This window comes from Drosophila gunungcola, unplaced genomic scaffold (genome assembly GCF_025200985.1).
Source record: "Drosophila gunungcola strain Sukarami unplaced genomic scaffold, Dgunungcola_SK_2 000071F, whole genome shotgun sequence".
Taxonomy (NCBI): Eukaryota; Metazoa; Arthropoda; class Insecta; order Diptera; family Drosophilidae; genus Drosophila; species Drosophila gunungcola.
In genome coordinates this window covers 388020-408693 of record NW_026453234.1, presented here as the reverse complement: position 1 = coordinate 408693, position 20674 = coordinate 388020, and the positions used below count along the sequence as shown (strand labels likewise).

General features: G+C 39.5%; 7 protein-coding genes across 11 annotated transcripts in view; 3 read left to right on the top strand and 4 right to left on the bottom strand.

Annotated features, from left to right (window-relative positions):
- LOC128264449 (uncharacterized) lies at positions 1-2021 on the bottom strand. The gene is made up of 3 exons (XM_052999905.1): positions 1308-2021; positions 622-984; positions 1-381 (listed from the first exon to the last, which is right to left on the bottom strand). Exons 1-3 carry the CDS (start codon positions 1371-1373, stop codon positions 229-231), a joined length of 582 nt encoding a protein of 193 aa, XP_052855865.1. The 5' UTR covers positions 1374-2021; the 3' UTR covers positions 1-228.
- A 368-nt stretch (positions 2022-2389) lies between these two features.
- LOC128264493 (uncharacterized) lies at positions 2390-4357 on the bottom strand. The gene is made up of 4 exons (XM_052999990.1): positions 4286-4357; positions 4112-4143; positions 3689-4062; positions 2390-3295 (listed from the first exon to the last, which is right to left on the bottom strand). The coding sequence occupies exons 3-4, from the start codon at positions 3947-3949 to the stop codon at positions 2696-2698; spliced, it is 861 nt and encodes a 286-aa protein (XP_052855950.1). The 5' UTR covers positions 3950-4062; positions 4112-4143; positions 4286-4357; the 3' UTR covers positions 2390-2695.
- Positions 4358-4750: 393 nt separating this feature from the next.
- On the top strand, positions 4751-5999 carry LOC128264492 (density-regulated protein homolog). The gene is made up of 3 exons (XM_052999989.1): positions 4751-4996; positions 5064-5325; positions 5738-5999. The coding sequence occupies exons 1-3, from the start codon at positions 4877-4879 to the stop codon at positions 5923-5925; spliced, it is 570 nt and encodes a 189-aa protein (XP_052855949.1). The 5' UTR covers positions 4751-4876; the 3' UTR covers positions 5926-5999.
- On the bottom strand, positions 5993-6974 carry LOC128264491 (DNA-directed RNA polymerase III subunit RPC9). Its single transcript, XM_052999988.1, has 4 exons — positions 6923-6974; positions 6739-6853; positions 6520-6672; positions 5993-6362 (listed from the first exon to the last, which is right to left on the bottom strand). Exons 1-4 carry the CDS (start codon positions 6928-6930, stop codon positions 6009-6011), a joined length of 630 nt encoding a protein of 209 aa, XP_052855948.1. The 5' UTR covers positions 6931-6974; the 3' UTR covers positions 5993-6008.
- Positions 6975-7578: 604 nt separating this feature from the next.
- Positions 7579-9430, top strand: LOC128264450 (GATOR complex protein NPRL2). Its single transcript, XM_052999906.1, has 3 exons — positions 7579-7886; positions 7959-8465; positions 8767-9430. Exons 1-3 carry the CDS (start codon positions 7701-7703, stop codon positions 9319-9321), a joined length of 1248 nt encoding a protein of 415 aa, XP_052855866.1. The 5' UTR covers positions 7579-7700; the 3' UTR covers positions 9322-9430.
- LOC128264451 (ketimine reductase mu-crystallin) lies at positions 9392-11273 on the bottom strand. Its single transcript, XM_052999908.1, has 3 exons — positions 10009-11273; positions 9760-9957; positions 9392-9525 (listed from the first exon to the last, which is right to left on the bottom strand). The coding sequence occupies exons 1-3, from the start codon at positions 10808-10810 to the stop codon at positions 9452-9454; spliced, it is 1074 nt and encodes a 357-aa protein (XP_052855868.1). The 5' UTR covers positions 10811-11273; the 3' UTR covers positions 9392-9451.
- Positions 11274-16006: 4733 nt separating this feature from the next.
- LOC128264457 (mucin-5AC) overlaps positions 16007-20674 on the top strand; it is a 48055-nt gene continuing 43387 nt past the window's right edge. For 2 of the 5 annotated variants that reach the window (XM_052999932.1, XM_052999929.1), the window contains exon 1: positions 16013-16513. The gene's annotated coding sequence lies outside the window, so the exon portion shown is untranslated. Of the gene's footprint in view, positions 16514-18102; positions 18357-20674 lie in introns of those variants that run through there. The other 3 variants (XM_052999933.1, XM_052999931.1, XM_052999930.1) reach the window with 2 other exon arrangements.

Below are 20674 nucleotides of genomic sequence, written 5' to 3'. Positions count from 1 at the left end.
AGAAGTAAGCATTTCTGGCATTCTGTTGCGAGTGCATGAATATGAAATATTTCGCTTTATTTGCAAATCATTTAGTTAGAGCCATAAACAGTGGGACGCGCCATTGAAGCCGAGCAAACACCTCCAAATCAGGCCATAAAAGTAGAGCAGCCGCGTACTATAAACTAGGCAAACAGCGGGATCTCTTCGAGATCCACTCCGTCCATTGTCAGGGCTCCCGTTTCCTCCTCACTTGGCGTAGACCTTGAAGAAGACCGCGGCACAGGTCTTTAAATTCCCCGAGCTCAGCTGGAACACGGCCTTCAGGTCGCCAGCAATGTCCAGACGAGGCATATTGTTCACAAAGGCATGGTTGCTCACGTTGTTCAGGGTGTAAATGTGCTGAAAATGGTCACAAATTAGAATCCATACATACAAGTGAAACAAAATAATTTTAACAGGTTTTGACCCCACCAACTTTTGATATTTTTCATTCAAACAAATGTTAAAATTAACATATATTTTAAATATTGTGAAAGAAACTGAGATATAAACTATTACAATGTAGTTGAAAAATATTTATGTAAATTACCAAATCTTAATGAGACTACGTAAGCATTTAAGAACCCGTTTCGAACTCACCCCCTTTTTGGGCGGACAAATCATCTGATCCTTGGGCACTTTCCTATAGACGGGATACCAGATCTCCGTGGGATTAGACAAAGCCCTGCACAAGCTGTCACGTTTCAAGGAAAGAGGAGTTGGCAGCCATTGGCTTCGTTTCCAGCGAAACATATCGACCTGCATGGCAATCGGACCACTTGGCACTTTTATCAACACCTTGATGTCCCCACTGAAGAACAAGGTTTCCAGGTCGTCGGCCACCTTGAAGGTAATGTTGCTAATGTCCAAGATCTGGCTTATCGGTGTGTTTCCCTGGTCTTCTTCGGCATCGCAATGGATGTCCATGGTCTTTTCGTCAACGATTAGCTCGTAGTTGGTGCTCTAAAAAGTTATGAAAATAAAGTAAGTTTCTCACAAGGTCCTTTTTTTATACTTTATTTAGGTGACTATAAAACAAAAAAAAAATTTAAGACAAAATATATATTGGAGTAAAATCTTTTTAAATCATTTCTAAGCTCAAAAATGAACTATTTATCTTATTTTTTTTTTTATAGAAAACAACATTTTCAAACTTGTTTGCATTTCTAAAAGCTAAATGTGGGAATCCGGGTGTATAAAAAAAGTTTCACGAAAATTAATATATAAAATCCGTTGCAAAAATAAAAAATCAAAGGATATACAAGTGCTCAAGGCATAAAACGTACCCAACTTCTTTGCAGGAGTTGCATAATGCACAACAAGCCAATACTCCAGTTTATCCACTGTTCCATTTTGTGAGTTTTTGGAAGATTCCCAGCGGCTGCAACAATTTATAAAGCCCTCGGCTAATTGGTCACCAATTAGCCAACGCTATTCGCATTGTTTAACTAATTGTCAAATTAAGTTGTACACATTTTGTTTAATTGCCGATGCAGATACTCAAAAATGCGATTCAGATTCACTGATCGTAGCACCCTCAAAAAAAAAAAGAAATAAAAACAGAGCACACTGAAAACAACAAAGTGGGGGAATCAGCATTCGGCGGGCGTATTCCGGAAGGTCGGAGCCCGGACTCGTCCGGAAGTGGGTCGTCGTCTCAATGGAACACCCATGTACACCTACATCACGCATACGTCGTGTGCGCCTGCGGGACCGCGAGTGCGAATGGCCAATAAAAACAATCAAACGCACTTGACCCTGGACAGCCAGCCCACCGCACTGACTTGGGCTTGGTTCGCCGATTCTGTTTGTAGGCCATGGCTGCCGTAAAATATTAAATCGGGCCGCCACACGACGCCCGTTATCCGGATTTACCCGATAACGGAGAGCGTCTTTGCAATGGCCATAAAGCGAAAACAAGGCAAAAGCCAGAACAGCAGCAACAGCGCGTGGCCATTTGCTTATTTTAATGTCGTGGGAGTGGAGCACTGGGTTCGGAAGAGTAGCATACTTTCTGGGATGCGCCAAGAGCTAATAAAACTCACAAAATGTTATGCCATTATTCGTGTAAGGAAAGCTTTTATAATTTAACGCGTTTTCTAGAACAAGAATAAAGCTTATTTTACATTAAAAAATGTTTACTTTTAATACATTTTTTTGGTACGATCTCAAAATTGGAATGTTCATATTTATTGTAAATTTTAAGCTAACGAAAAGTGATTTCAATTAGTAAGTTTATGTTACTGCAATTCTTTTATCAGCCAACAAGCATTTTACATACGTTATATCAGTTGTTTTTATTTGGGACTTGCAAATCGTTTTCTATATATATTTATTTCATGTCTATATAATTTATATTATTAACATAGAAAGTCATTGTTAATCATTTACATTACAGAAACACAAGAATTTACCATTTAAAAAAAAAGCAAAGCTTTCGTTGAACATTTACATAAGTAATGCACAGGAACAAGCATTGAGATTTGCCTAAATTACTTAGTTTACAGTTAAAATAAGTGGAGTTACAATACAGAGTATTTCCTGAAAAACTTCTACTGTAACTACTGTAACTTCTCTCTATCACGTGTGGATTTCGGGATTGTCTTTGATATGGCCTAACTATAATTTAAATATTTTCTACATTGAAACACTTTTGCGTGTTGCGAGTCTTGAATCAGTCTGTTGGGTTTGCTTTGTCTATTTTCTCGTCGGTTATTGGTTTTCCGTAGAGCAGAACTTTGGCACGAATTGACTTGCAGCCAGACCACCGGGCATCACTACCCCTGATTATTTCCTCAACGTGTTCATCTGTCAGTTGCACCTCCTCAATTTTGGCTTCCCTGCTGATGCAGTCGAACAGATGTATGGGTTCCAGAGCCGCATAGGTGATCACATGGGTGCGTGGCAGTTGCTTCAGCGTCTCCAACTCAGCCTCAAAGACATCCTCGGCCTGCTGGCGATTTATGCTGAAGATGAGCACCATGGTCAACTGTATCAGGTGCGGCTGCTTTGTGCTATTGGCTATCTCCATGCGTCCCCTTAGCAGCTCATTGAAGACCGGCACATACTGTCCATCCGCGGGGATCATGTTGTCGATCAGGATAAGATTTTGGCCGCAAAGGGCGAGGTGGCCCAGCATGCTCTGCACCCGGTGGACAGATCGAGAGCCGCGCCACGAGAGCGTCTTCACATTTTCCGACCAGGGAAAATAATCGTGCATCACTTGCGCCGTTTGGCTCTTGCCCACGCCAGAGGAACCCACCAGCGCAATGATCTGTGTTATAGAAATTAAGAAAATTAGAAAAATCAATATTGCAGCATTGCCCTAATAATAATCGTTCCATACGGACCACTGCAACACATAGATGGCACAGAAAAGATCGGACTAAAGAGGCATAACTTCATAACTTCAATGTTTAAAGGGATTAAAGCACATTAATGGCATTAATCTGATAATATAAGCATTATGTTTGTAAGTGCTTTCGAATTTGGACAACAATGTACATATATCCAGAAGCTACATACATAACTTCAATGTTTTAAAAGATTTTGTTTGGATTAATCTATTTTAGCATGTTTTTGTAAGTTCTATCGAAGTCGGACAACTATATCCTAAAGCTGGCATGGAAAAGTCAGGATTCAGGTTTCCAAAGTCCCCCTAAATCACCTGGTAGGTTTTATTGTCCAGCGCCTGTCCCAGCTGCTCCAAGGCCTGTTCCTGGTGCAGCACGTGTTGGCGGACGTGCGTTACCATTTTGCTTAGCTGAGTTGAGCGATCGCAATAGTTCTCCCTGTTGTGGACAATAGAGTGGTACTGGATCCTGTAGCTCTCCAGCAGGTCGTCGTTTAGCTGCAGGCACAGCCCCAATCCTGTGCAGATGATGAGGAGCAGGCCCCAGGCCCACAGTGGAGCACCCTTGCGACCCATTTGATGTTGCTGGTGGCGACCTGGACACTTCTCCTCGCTCAGCTCGGCGGAGGTCAAGCGACGGAGCCGCCGGCGCAGTCTTTTTGCAGATCGCGAGCTGGTCTTCAGGACCGCTGAGGCAACATGGGTTGGAGTTTTGTCTGTGGCCATTTGGTAACTTACTGTGCTTTGGTGTGAACGAAGTTTGCTGCGAACTGATGGAAAAGACAGCCAATTTATGAAATATAACCAGGAATTGCGGAAAAACAGTGATGGTGGCTTATTGACCGAGCTGTAGAAGCTGTCGTATTCGTTTTCCCATATAAATAACACTAATTTATAGCCTACTGTGCTTACTTTTTGCGGAAAATAGCTTGGAACCGGCAAAAAAAATGAAATTGTATGGCGCCTTTGGGGCAGTGTTGGATAGCGCCGTTTTTACGGTTACTTCGCGGTATTTATATGTGTGGCCAGCTATCTTTTTATTATTTTTAAATCATTTCTTTTAAATGTTTTGAAACTAATTAAATCGAATAGGTAATGTTAATATTAATGTCAAGTTTAACAAATTCCATGCTTTCATAAATTTTTTGAGTACTTAGAAAAATACAATTCTTGTAAGTCAACCTAAAATAAATATATAAATTATTATACAATCAATTAATCAATTTTTGTTTTTCAAAATATCAAAATATCTTAATTTTAATTTAAGAAATATATTATAATTGAAATATATAAATATATTAACTCCATTTTGTATGGTATATTTGCGGTATCTTTAGATAGCTGTACATTTCAATATATTCTCTGCACCAAGTCAAAAACCGGCGACTTGCAACACTGGCTGAGAGGTGTGCTGTGCGAAAATCATCTGTGTTCTTCAATTCTCGTCTCTGTATTATTGCAATAGTTTAAAGCAGACATCCTTACCAGTCAATCCGATCCGCAATGACGAACGAGGACGTGGGCACCCACAGCGTCGCAGACCGCCTGCAGGTGGGTCCGCGCGATGGCGTCACCTATCCGATCCAGATGAAGTATTGCGGCCACTGCACGATGCCCATTGAGGTAAGCAATCCGAATCCGAAAAACTCTTACACATAACGAATATCCTGCATTTATACTCGATCCCCAGTACTGCGAGTACTATCCGGAGTACGAGAAGTGCAAGGACTGGCTGGAGCGCCACATGCCGGATGACTTTGAGCGTCTCAAGATCGAGGAGGAGGCAGCCGCCGCCGACGGCACGGATGACGACAAGAAGCGCCAGAAGCGCGGCGGTAAGGGACTGCTGCGCGTCAAGAAGAAGGAGGACGTGCCCAAGCGCATCTGTGTCTCCCGGGCTGCCCGCGGCAAGAAGAAGTCTGTCACCGTGGTGACAGGACTAAGCACTTTCGGTATGTCCTATAGCCACGGCTAACGTCTCCAAGTAACGCTGACTTGAGATATGTGTTGATACTTAAACATTTAAAACTCAGAACAGAATGGAACAGGAGCTGTCTAGCATAGGTCTCTTAAGTAGACACAGAGATCTTCCTAACCCATCATTCCCATTTAATTATTTTAATATAAATCATAGTCAATTATATCTTAATATGGCTAAAATCATAAAAACATTTAAGATAGATTTGTCTGCTTCTTTAAAAACAACCAGATCTTGCTTGAACATCATTCTTATTTTATTTTCATAAAAAATTCAACAACTTTAATTTATTTATGTTCTGTGATTGATTTCGAATATTTAAGAAAGATAAAAGATCGAAGAGAACAGAGTTCCACCTTGCTAAGAATCGTTTTTGTCCTTTTCAGACATTGATCTCAAGGTGGCCGCCAAGTTCTTCGGCACCAAGTTCGCCTGCGGCTCTTCGGTGACCGGAGAAGATGAGATCGTCATTCAGGGCGACGTCAAAGATGACTTGTTCGATGTCATACCAGAAAAGTGGCCCGAAATCGACGAGGACGTCATTGAGGATTTGGGCGACCAGAAGCGAACATAAATAATTTAATAAATTTTTTAGCTTATTTTATACGCTACATCAAACATAAAAATATGAAACGTTAAACGTAATAAGCTCTTGGGTTATTTCGTTGGCTGCTCTCCGGGTTTTTCTGCTTCTTGTGCTGGGTTGGATGTGACTTCTGGAGTGATTTCAGATGTCGAGGGAGCATCGGCTGGTGGGATAGTCTCTGCTGCTGGAGTGGCTTCTTCCGCTGCAGTGGCTTTAACCGCGGTTACCTTTTCTGCCTCCTTGGCTTGGCCAGCACGCTTCCCAGATTGTTTTCCAGCTGTCTTCGCAGTTGCCTCTGCAGGTTTTTCGACTGGAGTCTCCTTAGTGGCCTCCTTAGATTCTGCTCCATGAAAGTGCTTGTAGCTCAGCTGGATGATCTTCTCGTTCTCCTCATCGGTAAGTGGAGCCTTGTTGTCGTCGATAAGCTGGAAAGGTTTATAAAATTGTAGTGAAAATAGTTAAATCACAAATATGCCTGACCCAGAACAATCAATTGAAAACAGAGCTAGGTTGATATTCAGGGATCTCTGTGAGACCCTAGTCTACATGGTATTCATGTTGTATCCTGTAGCTAATCCTCACCAGCTGCGTGTGGAGGGCACTTGTCGGCGGATCGTTGATCATTTGCAGGATCTCGTGGGACTTTAGGCGATACGAAGAAAGGTCTTTCACATAGTTGACGATGTTCTCGCGGGATTGGGTTTTGCAGGGCGACTCCTCCAGATACTGTAGAGCCTGTGGATTGCAACTCATGTTTAATTTACTATCAATCAGGTGTATATTTCGGAAAAATAAACATACCTCATAGGTAACCGTGGCCAAGTTGCGCATGCCAAACTTCTTTTTGGTGCTCTTGATCTTCTGCAGAATCTGCATTACCTCCAAATTGGTGAGGTACGAGAATGTGGGATTAATCCTGCGGAATTTAATAAAAATGTTCAATCTATTATTTATTGTTTAATGATATTGTAAACAAAATCCTCACGTTTCCATTTTGAGTCGGCAACAATAAGTGTGACCGGATAACGGGCGTTGAAATAAACCAGAACGGAAAATATAACGGTAAATGTACGTATTGATTGTGTGAGTTAAAAAACTATAAATGTTAAAAAAAAAAAATACTTATTATTAAGTATAACAAACCTTAACAGCTTAAAAAATTTATACAACAAAAAGTACAAAACTGCCATTCAATGTAAGTGAGTATTAATGGCAGTGGTTAAAAAATGTTTCCTTAATTATTGAGTTAAAATTCATTCACAGATTTACAATCGGAGCTTAATGTTTAATAGTGGTGCCAACTTAGTCTATTTGAGGCAAGCACATTTTATTTGTTATATTCGTGTTTACAAATTTTGTTAATTTGTGGTGCTGGATACAATTTTTTAAAATTACTTTTATGCATAAAATTTTTTATTTGGAATTTATGATTACCATCACATAATTAACCTTTAGATTTGTACAGCATTTATTTACTTTTTTAGTTTTTAACCTATTTTGGCCGTTTTTTTATTTAAAATATAGCTTATGCGGGAGCTCAACACCTGACAGCACTGATGTGCAAAAAAAAAGAATATTACTAAACCCTGTGGTATATTTTAGTATGTTTTTGTGATAGATTTCGGTTGGAAACTCGGCTGTCTAATCCAAGTTCACAACCAGTCGCATCGACGTTTCCCCATCTTTAGCGGTGCCTTTGGACTTGGACGCGGATGCCGGAGCTGCGGATGCGGATGCGGTGATACTGGGACCGAGCGGACAGCATGCATTCCCACACAAACGAGGCGCCGACGGCGGCGGCAACGGCGGGCGTGGCTACCAATGGAGCAGGAGCAGGAGTAGGAGCAGGTGGCTCGGGAGGAGGAGCTCATGGCAGCACGGAGGGCAAGATCCGGTGCATCTTCCTCAGCGAATTCCATGCGACGGCGGGCTGCAAGATAAGCTGCCAGGTGAGCCGGTTCCCATGACACATTGTCGGCCAGTCCAATCGTGATAAGCAGTGTCTGAATAAAACGCCATAGGTTCCCGATAACTACATATCCAAGGACGTGTTCGACGCCATCAACGTGTACATCATACCCAAGCAGCACCTGCAGCGCTGCATTCTCACCGTCAACGCGATGGACGTGAAGATCGTCGGCTATCCGGTGGGCATCCAGGATCAGCAGAAGTACGCCCGCAACGCCTTCCTTTTCAACCTGTGCTTCGTCTGCGATTCGCGGGCGCGGAGTGTCCAGTACGAGCCGGTGGTCAAGAAGCTGTCCGAGTACCTCATCATGATGGAGGAGGAGTCCTGCTTCCTCTCCCGCGAGGACGACAAGCGCCGGCTGCAGAACATCTTCGAGACGGTGCTGCGCGACCTCAACGAGCGCAAGGTGGCCACCATTGTGGAGGGCGACAACACCATCTACCTGAAGATCGTCATGCACAAGCCGGATCCGCCGCCGGTCAAGGATCACATGGTGCCGCTGCTGCTGGCCAACCTGCGAGATGCCCCACTGGACAACTGGGACCTGACCACGCAACAGGTGCGGGCTTTAAAGGCTGGATAGTCTGGATATAATAGTCTGATCTAAGGTTTCTCATAGCAAGGCCCTAGGCTTAGAGCTTAGGTCACTTTATAGAGCTTTTTACCCCTTGGGGTATGGACTGCTAAGTCCATATATAGGATATATTGTATAGTTGTACTCTTTTCAACCCCTTGGGTTATTGACTGCTGTAAGATTTCTCAAAGCAAGGCCCTAGTTATAGGGCTAAGGCTAGACTTTTCCCACTTTACATGGTATATATTATATAGCCCCAATTAACTGTACTGTTTTTCCCGCCCAGATTCTGCCCTACATTAACGGAATCAATCATGTTGCCCGTATAGCAGCCGAGGCGGATGTGGAAACAGATCTGGTGAAGTCATGCATCCAGAACCTGGTCTACTACGGCGTCGTCCAGCTGCTGCCCATCCTCAAGTACAGCAATGTGTACATGACCCAGAACCTGAAGCATCTCATCCAGAGTGCGGCGCTAAGCGGAGCCTGCCGCAAGTACGTGGCCCTGCGCCCGGACAAAACGCTGCCCAGTGTGCAGCGAATCTTCCAGTTCTACGCCTCGATGACGCACGGCGTCACCCTGCGGGCCATCTGCCAGCGATTGTGCCCACAGCACCACAACATCGATGAGCGGCGCATGGTGATCTTTGGCCTGCAGCACCGCTTCATTCGCTGCATCCACAAGTATCCGGTGTTCACGGGCTCAGTGCCTTCCGGGCGGCAGAAGATGTACACCGGACTGATCAGCTTCGACGAGATATGCTGCAAAACGGGCCTCTCGCCCTGCACCATCGAGCGGGACATCGAGAAGGACACGAATGTGACTGTGATCTGGAAGTGACGACGACGTCGCCGACTTTCCGGGTTTGTTGTAGTTTGTAGGCGAACCGATTGTTATGTTTCCAATTGCTTTTTTATATACACAATATATACACATGAAAGGTTTAAAAGCTGGTGGTTTGGGTTGCCCATCAGGAGTCATCGGCGCTGGAGACGATGGCATCATGCACCGCCTGGGCCACACAGGCATCTTCCGAAGCCATGCCTGTAAAAATAATAACTATAAATTAGAGGTACTATTGATGAAGTTACAAGAGTTGCATAAGATATATATCTTATTTTTTAAAGGCTTAAAGGTACAATTGAATATAAAATGTAACAAGATGTAAGAGAATTTTTTTTATAACATTTTTGGTCTTTTAAATAGTTGTTATTACACTTTGGAAAAGACAGAGATAGCTATATTTCTGAAATGCTGATTTATCAATCAAAAACTTACCCATGGATTGAAAGACGGAGATGTCCGTTTCATTGGGATAATTTCCCTCGAGGAGGATGGCTCCCAGCTCAGCAGAGATCGGGACTGGAAAACCTTTCAATTCGGCCTCGGCATTAGCATAGCAATCCACATAGACCTTAGCCTGGTGGTAAATATCGGGAGATACCTCCGAGAAGTGAACTACACCAGCTCCAACAGCTGAAATTGGAAGGTAAGTCGTTGATTGATTGAATAATAATATTCCATTACCATTAATGTGCACGCCTTGTTTGCTTTTCAGATCTTTAATGTTAATGAGCGGCTCCTTGGAGTACGTGGCAATACAGATGACATCGGCATCCTGGCAAGCTTCATTGGCACTCCGGCACACCAGAATTTGCGTTCCGCTTTCGGTTCCCAGTTCCCGTTGCAGTTGCTCCGCCATTTCCTGGGCTTTCGCCTCCGTTCGATTGTACAGATTGAGTTTCCTCACCCGAAAGTTCGCACAAAAGGCGGCGGCGTGGATCTGCCCTTGTACGCCACAACCCACGATGGCCACGTTGATGGGCATTTCCTTCTCCGCCTGGACTCCAAATCGCCGGAAGTACAGATGCTTGGTGGCCACCACTGAAGCGGATGCAGTGCGCCAGGTGGTCAGATCCGTGCCCTCCATTATGGCAGCTAGTTGACCGGTTTGGTTGTCGAACAGCAGGACATGGGCATGGATGCTGGGCAACGGCGGATTCCGCTCGGGATTGTCCCTGAATGAGGTAACCAGCTTGCAGGCCAGTGTGGAGCGGTGATTGCCCAGTTCCCGAGAGCATTCCGGCGATGCCTGTAGCCTGTAGTTTCCCACAAATGCAGGCATGGTGAGCAGAACCTTTCCAGAATGATCACCGCAGGCGGTGAAACTCCTTTTCGGTTGGATGGCAAAGGATTGTGCAGGTAATTCCTGACAGTGGTGCTTAACTACTGCCGTGAGTGCCGTTTCCACCGCATTATTGACCAGCGGCCAGGTAAGAAATCGACGCACTGCATCCGCATTGTAATAAACCGGAGGTTTCGTGCTCATTTTTGTAGGAAACTTAAATATCGAATAGGGGATCTTATTTTCTTGTAACTCTTTTGACAAAACAAGTCAGGCCAGCTTCTAAATTGTCAGAGATTTTGTAAATAATTTTTATTAGAATGGGAATGTAACTAATAGTTATCTTGAAGATCCAAAGATCAGCTGACCAGTGATGCCAGCTTTTGGCGTATAAAGCTAGTAGGTAAAGAGTTATATTTAATAAATGCATTGAACTTTAAGATAAGTTTTTGCTTGGATTCTCAACAAAAATTACAAGTTTATTGATTTTTAGTCTAATTTCATTATTTTCTTAAGGTATAACAGGCATATTTCCGCTTAATTTAAATTTGATTAAAAAAATTAACTAAAAAATACCGTTACATTTACCAAACGTATATCGAAAATGTAATTCGATTAATTTCGAGATGGAATGGCGGTAAATTTTAAATATAAGGGCTAAAAAATTTAATAATGTTTGTAGTTTAATCGACTGCAAAATGTATTGGATAATTTATTGTGTCAAACGATCAAAGCTTAATGTAAAATGAAATCAGGAAAAACCAGTAAATATCTTCAAGATTGCACGAAAAAGCAAAAAGGAATCTGAAATGGGGAAAAGCCAACCGAAAACCAATTTTCACGGGCGACTGTTTTTCCTCATTTCTAATGCAGTTTTCCCCATTCTTCGGCGTCGCTGGGAAAATTAATTTTCACCGCACGCCAAGGGCGAAACCGCAGTGCAAAAAGGGAAACCACTTCTGGCCAACATCTTTATCGCGCTGAAATAATTCTCGCGAACAGCTGGAAACTGAACCACAAACCCCGACCAATCCCATCCAATCCCATCCAATCCAATTCAAACCTCAACCTCGACACGAAAGTGAAAAGCGAATGCACTTTTCCGCGGCTGCAGCTGATAGGAAAAATTAATTTATGCCCCTGCATTGTCTTGTCCGCGCCACTTTATTTTCCCAGCTGCTAATTCAAATTTTGACATAATTTCTTCTCTGTTCGCCTCCGTCGCCTGCTTTCTCGCTTTTGTCCCCGGCCAATTTCACTTGACTTGACCTTTGCGCGGGTTTTCCATGGGTCTTCATGCACACGCAAAAATTATCGCAATTTTATATTGTCATATTTCAAATTATTCATACTCTTTTTGAATTCGACCAAAAATTCTGAATCATATCAAGAGCAAAGATTGTAGAGTGCACTGAAACAAACCTTAATATCTTTTAAGATATTTTAAGAATGTTTAATTTTAGACCACGCAGAATATAATTTTATTATAAATTAATTGAGATATTTTATACATTTTAGACCCCTTTTCTAATTTTACTGCACTTTTATAAACATTATTTTGAAAATGTTATTTTTATGGTTATATCTGTCTTAACAAAAAACTTGTACAAGTTACATTGTTTGGTCTGCCCAAGAATTGCTTTATTGTTGTTCAAAACATCAGACTCAGCTATGGTTTATTTTGAAATTGTTTATCTGGTAAACAATAATTTTTGCAAATGAAGCAAAATAATAACTTGATCAGAACTTAAAAAAATATTTAACATCTTAAGAGATTTTTGAGTAAGTGAAGAACATCCAACATTTTTTCTCAGTGTGTGGGCTTGGGTTTCGGGTGGGTCCGGAGCCTTTGTTGGGGTTGTGTGGCGATGACGATGGCGGTGGCGGTGGCGGCCTTGGGAATGTGCAGTTGCTGGCTGATTTATAAGCGCCCCGGAGTGCCACAAATCAAAGTCGGCCTGCCGCTGACTCATTGGAGCGGCTCCTGGTCGGGCGTCGTTGCGACCTGTTGCATGCCCATGCCCCACTCCTGGAACCATGGCTGCGGTTGCACCACCAGAACTAACAGAACTAACAGAACTACCAGAACCACCAATCGCACCACTTCTAAGTGTTCTGACCTTGCTGGCGGGTAAGTGGCTGGCAATAAATTTTGGCATTGCGCAAAAGCCACCGTCAACCCGCTGAAAAAACGCCCCGATTGTGATTCCGATTCCAACTCCAGTCCCAAGAATCCATATCCATATCCGAAAAGTGAATTGTCGTCGTCGCTTTGAATAAATTGCTAAGCGATTTGGCAAGCGCCAAAATTTAATGGCCAAAAAGGATTTCGCCTCGGTGAGCATAAATTTGTCGGCCAAAATCAATGACGATCCGAACTCTGATTGAATTTATTGGCAAACTATAAGAAGTTGGCTTGGGTTGGGGAGGATATCAACACTGATTAGTTTTTTAAAATTTGATTATTTCTCTACATTTCCTGTATCATAAAAAATACTTTAATATTTATTACATATTAATAAGCACCTAAATTTAAATCGATATTTATTATTAAAATGGATTTACAACCGGGATAAACTAGAGATTGTGTAATATTAATAAAATAATTTATTATAATAAAATAAATATGTTAAAAATGAATTACTTATTAGTTATGTGAATTGATATATTGCTATTGTTAAATATTAAACCTAAAAAAGTATATAAATTTTGCATTTATTACATAACAAAAGTTTATCCGATTTCAAGTCTTTCACAAAAACACATTTAACTGCTTCATGAAGTCAATAAACAAAGAGTTTTTCTTACTCATTTCAAATGTATATTTCTTTCTTAATTAATGGCTACTTAATGTCTTAATTAATCAAATTTGTAAAATATTGAGATAACTTTTAAATGCTTTAGGTACATAAAGCTTTTAACAGCGCTACTGAATTTCTGAGGTTTTGCCTTCAAGTTAATAAAAAGCCAACTCAAATACATTTTTTTATTTATGCCATTTGGTCTGGCGGCTTTTGAAATTGTAACGGTAACTGTAATAGTTATAGTTATAGTAATAGTAATATCCATAGCAATGGCAAAAGCAATCGTCTAGTAACCACACACAGAAACAGAACGTTGCCACACCTTTTCTTCGCGGAGCTGGATTTTAATTTTTTACTGCCTTATTTTTGAGCTTAGTTTGTGTTTTTGTTTCGGTTTCTGTAATTGTTTTAGTGCGCGCCCGCACACTTGGCTAACACAGATACACACTCACACTCACACACTCGCCATACGTAGGTTAGAAAAAGGAAAGTCGGCAACGCGAAAAACTCGGAGCTGAAGTTTCGTATTTTGTAGATCAATCTTGGAATGGGTTTGTGCCGTTAGCCGCCGGCGACGTCGTCGCTCACTAAAATGTTGTTTGTCCTTGGAGAATGTGGCAAAAAAGATAGAAAAATGGTATGGAAAAAAATTGTAAAATTATAATATACATATGCGGACTGTTACCGTTGAAGTGCACATGAAAAAATTCAGTGAACTATCAGTTTTTAACATTTTTCATCTTTTCTATACTTTTAGTTTTTTTTTGAAAACAATTCCAATTCTTGTGTCAGTCCCAAGAGATGGCTAATGAAATGACGCAACTCTGAATGTAAGGTTAATTTTTAAAAATTGTATGTCTACACAGGAAAAATAAGGAATACATTTCTATTATCTATCTATCTATTATCATTTTATATCGTTATTTATTTTTTAAATATCTTTTGGGATTATTTAAATATTAAAAACAATTCAGAATGTAATGATTATATGTAGTGACAAAATGTAAATTTTTGCAAATTAATTGTTTTGGTCAAAATATGAATATTCGTTTGTGTGTATAATTATTAAACACGAAAACAGGTGTTTTTGCTTGGTTTTACAATTTATACTCCCCATTTTCAAACTTAGTTAATATAATTTGTTTGGTTAAATAATCTTAAAAAACACAGGAATTCTTATCCCCTTATTAAATGTAAATTGAAACAGGCTTGTTTCTGTTTGGATGTAGAACAAATTTTTATAGAAAGTTTTAAAATTTATTGAAAATTAAGACTTCCTTTTTAATCCGTATGAATTTTTTTTAAAGTGTTGAGATATATGTGTGCACATATCTGACGGCGACTATAATTGTGCCGTTATGTTAGCGTTGGCGCCGCACCCAATGGACTCCACTGAGTTGCCCGACCCCCCTCCCCCTCCTCCACCACCTATTACCGCCCCCTTCCACCCACAATTCCCCATACCCCGCCACCCCCGCTCCACCAATTAGATTCGATCGGCAAGTATTATTCCTTGTTATTGTTGTCGGACTCATTGCAACCATTGCCTTAGTTTGCCTTTGTCTAATGATTTCGATTATTGGTTTGTTTTATTTTCTTTCTCTAGTTATGTACAGTATTTTGTTTTAGCATTTTACAACTTCCGTCTGAACGGAATTGAATAAAACCAAACAAAACTAGATCAATTTAAACTGGAGCGAGTGGAAGTTGAGTGATATTAATCAGCCCAAATTTAATTCTCAGGAAGTAAAATATATTTTTAAGTTTCCTACAGAAGCATTCAACCAATAAAATAAAGATAAACTGTTAATTAATATTGAAGTATTTCTTGTGAAAATGTAAACAATATTTTTATAAAGAAAACAATATTATAGCATTAAAAGTAAATTTTAATTTTTAATATTTGTTTTTTTGTTTGTTTTTCAAATTTTAATATTCTTTCTAAAAATGAATAATTACTTTTAAAAGAAAAACAATATTTAGTATTAAAAGTAAATTTCAATTCTTAATATTTGTTTTCAAAATAATTAAAGAATTCTTAAGCCATTTTTGGAGTAAACGTTCTTAGTAAATATAAGATAACAATAATAAGTCCCTAGAAAATTGCTAAGTATATCCTTATAAATTATATATTTTTTTGTGTGTTACATTTTTAGCTCTTTATGTATATTAATATATGTTTATATTTTTGAATAAGTCTTAATAGGTATTTCAGGACCTTAAAGCACTAACAACTTTTTGAATAAAATCACCGCGATTGTGAACAATAGTTTTGTTGTAGGCCTCCAATTTATGTGCTAGCCCTTAATGAAGCCTTTATGGCTGCAATTGCTGCACTTCAAGTGCCCGACTTATTTCTGCTGCCTTTTTCGAACGCCCACTGATTAATCCAGGGCTTAATATTTCCGAGGCCTATGATTATCATATTTTTCCCCCAAGTTTCCCCCCAAAGTTTTAGCCGTGTTTCGTTTCCACTAACTTGGCCCGTTCCACTGGCTTTCAGTCGTTTCGACCACGATCGTTTTGGGGATCGGTTTTCTTCGTCTGCGATTTTTCGGCCCGGATCGCTTCCAGACGGGTCTGCTTCTATCAGCCAGTCAGTCAGTGTTTCGCTTTCGGCCAGAGCTGACGAATTTCCTCTTCTCGCTTTTAGCCCGGCCAAAAGGGCAAAAGAATCGTTCAAAAACTGAGCGGGTGTGAAGTGAAGTGGCTTATGAATTGATCAAATATATCACTTTATTTATACCGGGTAATTCACATTTTTTTTGTGGCCACATTCTTTGCCAGTGAGCTGAGATTTACTTATTTAATTGATGTTAATTGCTCCTTTTTTTTACTCCTTTTTGTTTTTGTGAATTTGCTAAACACACATATAGAATATATATACAGCAGTGAATTATGATATACAACAACAGCAGCAGCAGCAACAAATAATAATAAAACAAAGCCAAGCGAGAGAAACAAAAATTTCTAATATGCAAATTAAATAATTTTGTTTATGGTGCAGCCGAAAGAATCCCCAAAAAAAAGTGCAAAAGTATACAAAAATAAAATTATTTGAAAATTGAACCTGTTCTGATGGAGGCTGGATCCAGCGATTGAGGTAAGCTGATTTATTTTGGCTTAATCATATGCATATTCCGCTCGCATGCGTCGCAATACATCTCCGATAAAGAATAGCTAATGGGGGTAAGGCGCGATCATAACCGCGAATGACCTGATTCCAACGAAGTTATAACACCCTGGCCGACTTCTGATCTCTTTTGACTGCAGTTCTGCAACGCTGACTTGGACTCGGCTTTGGATTAGCCAAAAGCCCCCAAGCGGCGGCAGTAAAACACTTCCGATCCCACTGAACCGTAACCATCTCGATGGAAGAAAGACGACCTTGCCCATGAAAGAACCAGAACCCACACAAGGGCTTCCATATATTTTTGAGTCTATATACATTTCAGGGGGAGGAAGTCCGGTCGGACTGAAGGATGATCGAGTGGCGGAATTAAGGTAAATGCTGATACCTTAGAAGCATTTTTTCCAGTTACCTTGAGCATTATAACTAATTTGAAGGACCATGTGTGTTATTTGCTTTCTTAGAGTTTTGACAAAAAAATGATTTATCATGATAGCTTAGCCAAATGCTCAGCTTAAACACTGACTGTTAATGACTAAAACTGTCATTAAAATAACTTTTGTTGCCAATATTGACACTTTTTTTAAAGTTCACCATTTAACACAAAAAAAAATTTTCAAAAATGTTTAAAATTTTATCATTTTGAGCTGTGAATGTGAAAAATTTTATGACAAATTCAATGATGTATGACATTTTAACTTTTGACCACTACTAGTACAGGTAAAACTTGATCCCAAAATCTATTTTTTTAGGTGTATCATAAAATACAAATTATTATTTTAAGCATTTTTTGATTATACTTAGAAATAAACTACTTGATCACTTCATTAGGTTGCCTAAAATTGTAAAACAAAATATTTATATAAAATAAAATATAATATTAAAAAAGCACTTAATTTATTTATTTAGTTTGTGCAAACAAGTATTTGAAATTCTTTTAACTTGGTATTTAAAATCGTTTCAAGCATAAATTAGATCCCTGACATAACTAACGCTATGTTGAAGGAGTGCCTTTAAATCTTGTTTGCCACTAAAGTGTTCCTTGCACACCTTCTTCATTAATGGCTTTTTTATTGGGGTTACTCCATCGGTTACCCAACTTTCGGCATCATCCATCCATCCAGTGGAGTGAAAAAGGGACCCTATAATGACCGCAAGTTGGCAGCTTGGCGGCATTAAAGAGAATTTTAAGCACTTACCTTTTGACCCGACCCAGTTCCATATGTCACACAAGAACAGCGTCAGTCGGTAGTTGGTGTTGTTGTTGTTGTTATTTTTGTTGCCTCCACTCCTCCATCTGAAACACCCTACCATCTCCACCCCCTCGTACACCAACTTAGGAGCCCGATCGCGTTGTTCCATATGCGCATAAGGCAAATTGCATTAACATTTAGGCCTACGCGCAGTAGTGCCGCCCACTTTGCGACTGTGCCGCCGCTTTCGTGCCATCCCACTTGTTCTCCGTTCCATTCCACTGTGTTCCCCATTCCATTCCGGAACGTACCGCCTGTGGTTTATCAGATCCCCGATTCCCAGCGATCAGTCGCAATTCAAGGTGCGCGCTGTGTGGAGCAATTTAAATCGCTCTACTTTTCCCAACGGCGGTTCTTTTCGAACAACATAACAGAATTCCCGAATAATAATATCGTTAAATATATCGCATAACACGACTAACGGTAACTGGCATGCAATGCCTTTAAATGTGATTTTAATCAGTTAATATAACGATGTGATTTTTTTTGGGTTTATTTTGCCAATCGATCGTTAATATAAAAACGAGGTGTATCCAGCTAGTGAAACAATAAATTAGCAAAAGGTATGCGTTATACACACAAAAGTGATGATGATACAGACCCAAAAATTAGCCACTTTATATGGACAGAGCGTCGTGAACATGTGAAAGTGATAGCAACCTTTTCTGAAATTTAAAATCAAAACAACGCCCAAAACAAAACATTACAAATGTTTAATTGGAAAAAAAATGTGTGTTCAAATTACAAAAAAATCACTTTGATATATAACCAACAAAAAATTATTCTTCACAGGTTAAAAAAATAAAAATTATTTTGAATGTGATTTAAAATGTGGTTTTACATTTGTCACTCTCATTAATATTGCAACAATAGATAACCAGTTATGTGTATTCTTACAAAATATTTTGAATTCAAGTATTAATAATAAACGTTGTCTGGAATACAATGGCATTTATATTAAGTTTAATTGCTGAACCTTTTAATTTGCATATGATTCCCCTTTTGTACTTGTTCAATTATTAATATGGCTTAAGGTTTAAAAAAACAGAAAAAAACGACCAATTTTCATTTTAATGTGTTCAATCATTTTTATATATTTAGCTTAATTTAATGAATTGTAATGTTTTGTAATGTGTTAATCATTATTGCCATGTTTTAATAAAGTAAATCTATTTGAAAATATGTATGTTTATTTAAAACATATTAATAATACTAAGATTTTACTAAGATATACATAAATGCATAAAAGCAATTTCTTTTTATTTATTTAAAATATACATGCTATTGTTTTTGATTCCTTTTGAGCGCGCTTTCAAGTGTTCAACGGACTTGAACCGTATTAAAGTGTTATTCAAGTAGGAACTCTTGGGATCTACAATTTTTGCAACGTTTTTTGTGATCATGGAGATACTTTCGACACAACCCGGTCATGTCCCCATAACTTCCCATTTCTCTTGTCGCTGGTCAAGAGTCTTCAGCACTTTGTTCAATTGAAATTTTTGTAAATTTACTTTCTGCGATTGTTGCCGTTTCGGCTTCGCCACTCGTACATCGGTGTGTCGCTCGGCTTTGGCTCACTTTGGCAGCTTTCTTGCATAATAAACAAGATCAGGCTCAGCACACAATGTGCAACATTAGGCCAATGTTGGTACGTGGACACACTCCTCCGAGGGGCAGTGGCAGGGGCAGGGGCAGGGGCAGGGGCAGGGGCTACCTGAGTGGGGCATGGGGACAATCATGGACAGCGGGCGCTAAACTGCTAAGAAAACAAAAAGCGAAAAGCAGCAACCAAGGCACACCTGAAAAAAATATCTTACAATAAATGAAGAACAAAAAAATCGAACTCTTATTATTCAGATTTAGTTCCCTAGCATTTAAGTAAATCAGAAATGTTTATAGGGGTGCAAAAAAATGTATGCTAGTATTGCTTTTTTCATTAGTTCTTATATTCCTGTTTTTACAATGATGTCTCTTATAATAATGAATATTAAAATCAAGAGTTTATTGTTTAAAAGGTTGGAAATTAAAAAAAAAAATGTAATTTTATTTGTTCTTAAAAATTTTCTTAAACGAGTTAAATGAAAAAAAATATATATCATATAATTTGTTCCATCAAAAAGCTATTCATATTTACTTTTGTAGATAATACTTAATTGAATTAGGTTTTAATGTTATTAATTTTTAATTTTGTTTGGAAAGCACAATTTTTTTTGTTTACCCCATTCGCATCCTTAGGGAAATATGCTAGTATCGAAAGTATTTTCTTCCGGTGCAGCGGCAACATGCGCCGAAACAAGCGATGTCGGTGGCTACTTTTGCTCTCGTTTCGACTGCTGCGTGAGGCACATGGATAACTGGATAACTTGGACAGTTTCCCGTTACCACTGCTCCGCTCTATCTCCATCTCCCTTGCTCTCCTTGCCTCCCCTTTACGCCCCTCTCTTTCACTCTGGTCGTGTTCGTTGTGAACCTGCCACAGCAATAACAACAAAAAGCACCGAAAATAAATCGCCAACCGCAAAAGTTAGCAAACTTTTTAAACTTCACAATAAATACAACAAGAGCACAACCGAAAAAAAAATTGTTGCTCCATTTCGGAGATCAGCGAACCCTTTTTGTCTTTGTTTTCGATTTGAATATACATATATTAAAGTCAAGTCATACAGTAGAACCTCGCTACAAACAAAAACATCATGTAGAAAAGGTTACAAAAATCGTAGTTTGTCTCCCTTTTTTTTTTGGGAAAACGTATGAAAATAATTTGGCAGTAAAGAAAATTAAATGGCTTTGTTATAGGAAGTGAAATTCTGAAACTTTTGTAAGCTGTTAAGATTACATTTGCTTGCAGAAGACACCAGTTTTTTTTTATTTTCAATTGTAA

What these genes read in the sequence shown, in the direction of transcription:
- LOC128264449 (XM_052999905.1), bottom strand. Translation starts at nt 1,373, where the DNA reads ATGGAACAGTGGATAAACTGGAGTATTGGCTTGTTGTGCATTATGCAA. An exon ending in AACTCCTGCAAAGAAGTTGG is followed by an intron (nt 985 to 1,307) that starts GTACGTTTTATG and finishes ATAACTTTTTAG; the next exon opens with AGCACCAACTACGAGCTAAT. An exon ending in TTTGTCCGCCCAAAAAGGGG is followed by an intron (nt 382 to 621) that starts GTGAGTTCGAAA and finishes GACCATTTTCAG; the next exon opens with CACATTTACACCCTGAACAA.
- LOC128264493 (XM_052999990.1), bottom strand. Translation starts at nt 3,949, where the DNA reads ATGGGTCGCAAGGGTGCTCCACTGTGGGCCTGGGGCCTGCTCCTCATC. An exon ending in TGGACAATAAAACCTACCAG is followed by an intron (nt 3,296 to 3,688) that starts GTGATTTAGGGG and finishes TCTATAACACAG; the next exon opens with ATCATTGCGCTGGTGGGTTC.
- LOC128264492 (XM_052999989.1), top strand. Translation starts at nt 4,877, where the DNA reads ATGACGAACGAGGACGTGGGCACCCACAGCGTCGCAGACCGCCTGCAG. An exon ending in ACTGCACGATGCCCATTGAG is followed by an intron (nt 4,997 to 5,063) that starts GTAAGCAATCCG and finishes CTCGATCCCCAG; the next exon opens with TACTGCGAGTACTATCCGGA. An exon ending in GACAGGACTAAGCACTTTCG is followed by an intron (nt 5,326 to 5,737) that starts GTATGTCCTATA and finishes TGTCCTTTTCAG; the next exon opens with ACATTGATCTCAAGGTGGCC.
- LOC128264491 (XM_052999988.1), bottom strand. An exon ending in TGGCCACGGTTACCTATGAG is followed by an intron (nt 6,673 to 6,738) that starts GTATGTTTATTT and finishes TGCAATCCACAG; the next exon opens with GCTCTACAGTATCTGGAGGA. An exon ending in GTGCCCTCCACACGCAGCTG is followed by an intron (nt 6,363 to 6,519) that starts GTGAGGATTAGC and finishes AAACCTTTCCAG; the next exon opens with CTTATCGACGACAACAAGGC.
- LOC128264450 (XM_052999906.1), top strand. Translation starts at nt 7,701, where the DNA reads ATGCATTCCCACACAAACGAGGCGCCGACGGCGGCGGCAACGGCGGGC. An exon ending in GCTGCAAGATAAGCTGCCAG is followed by an intron (nt 7,887 to 7,958) that starts GTGAGCCGGTTC and finishes AAAACGCCATAG; the next exon opens with GTTCCCGATAACTACATATC. An exon ending in GGGACCTGACCACGCAACAG is followed by an intron (nt 8,466 to 8,766) that starts GTGCGGGCTTTA and finishes TTTCCCGCCCAG; the next exon opens with ATTCTGCCCTACATTAACGG.
- LOC128264451 (XM_052999908.1), bottom strand. Translation starts at nt 10,810, where the DNA reads ATGAGCACGAAACCTCCGGTTTATTACAATGCGGATGCAGTGCGTCGA. An exon ending in ACAAGGCGTGCACATTAATG is followed by an intron (nt 9,958 to 10,008) that starts GTAATGGAATAT and finishes TTCCAATTTCAG; the next exon opens with CTGTTGGAGCTGGTGTAGTT. An exon ending in CTCCGTCTTTCAATCCATGG is followed by an intron (nt 9,526 to 9,759) that starts GTAAGTTTTTGA and finishes TTATTTTTACAG; the next exon opens with GCATGGCTTCGGAAGATGCC.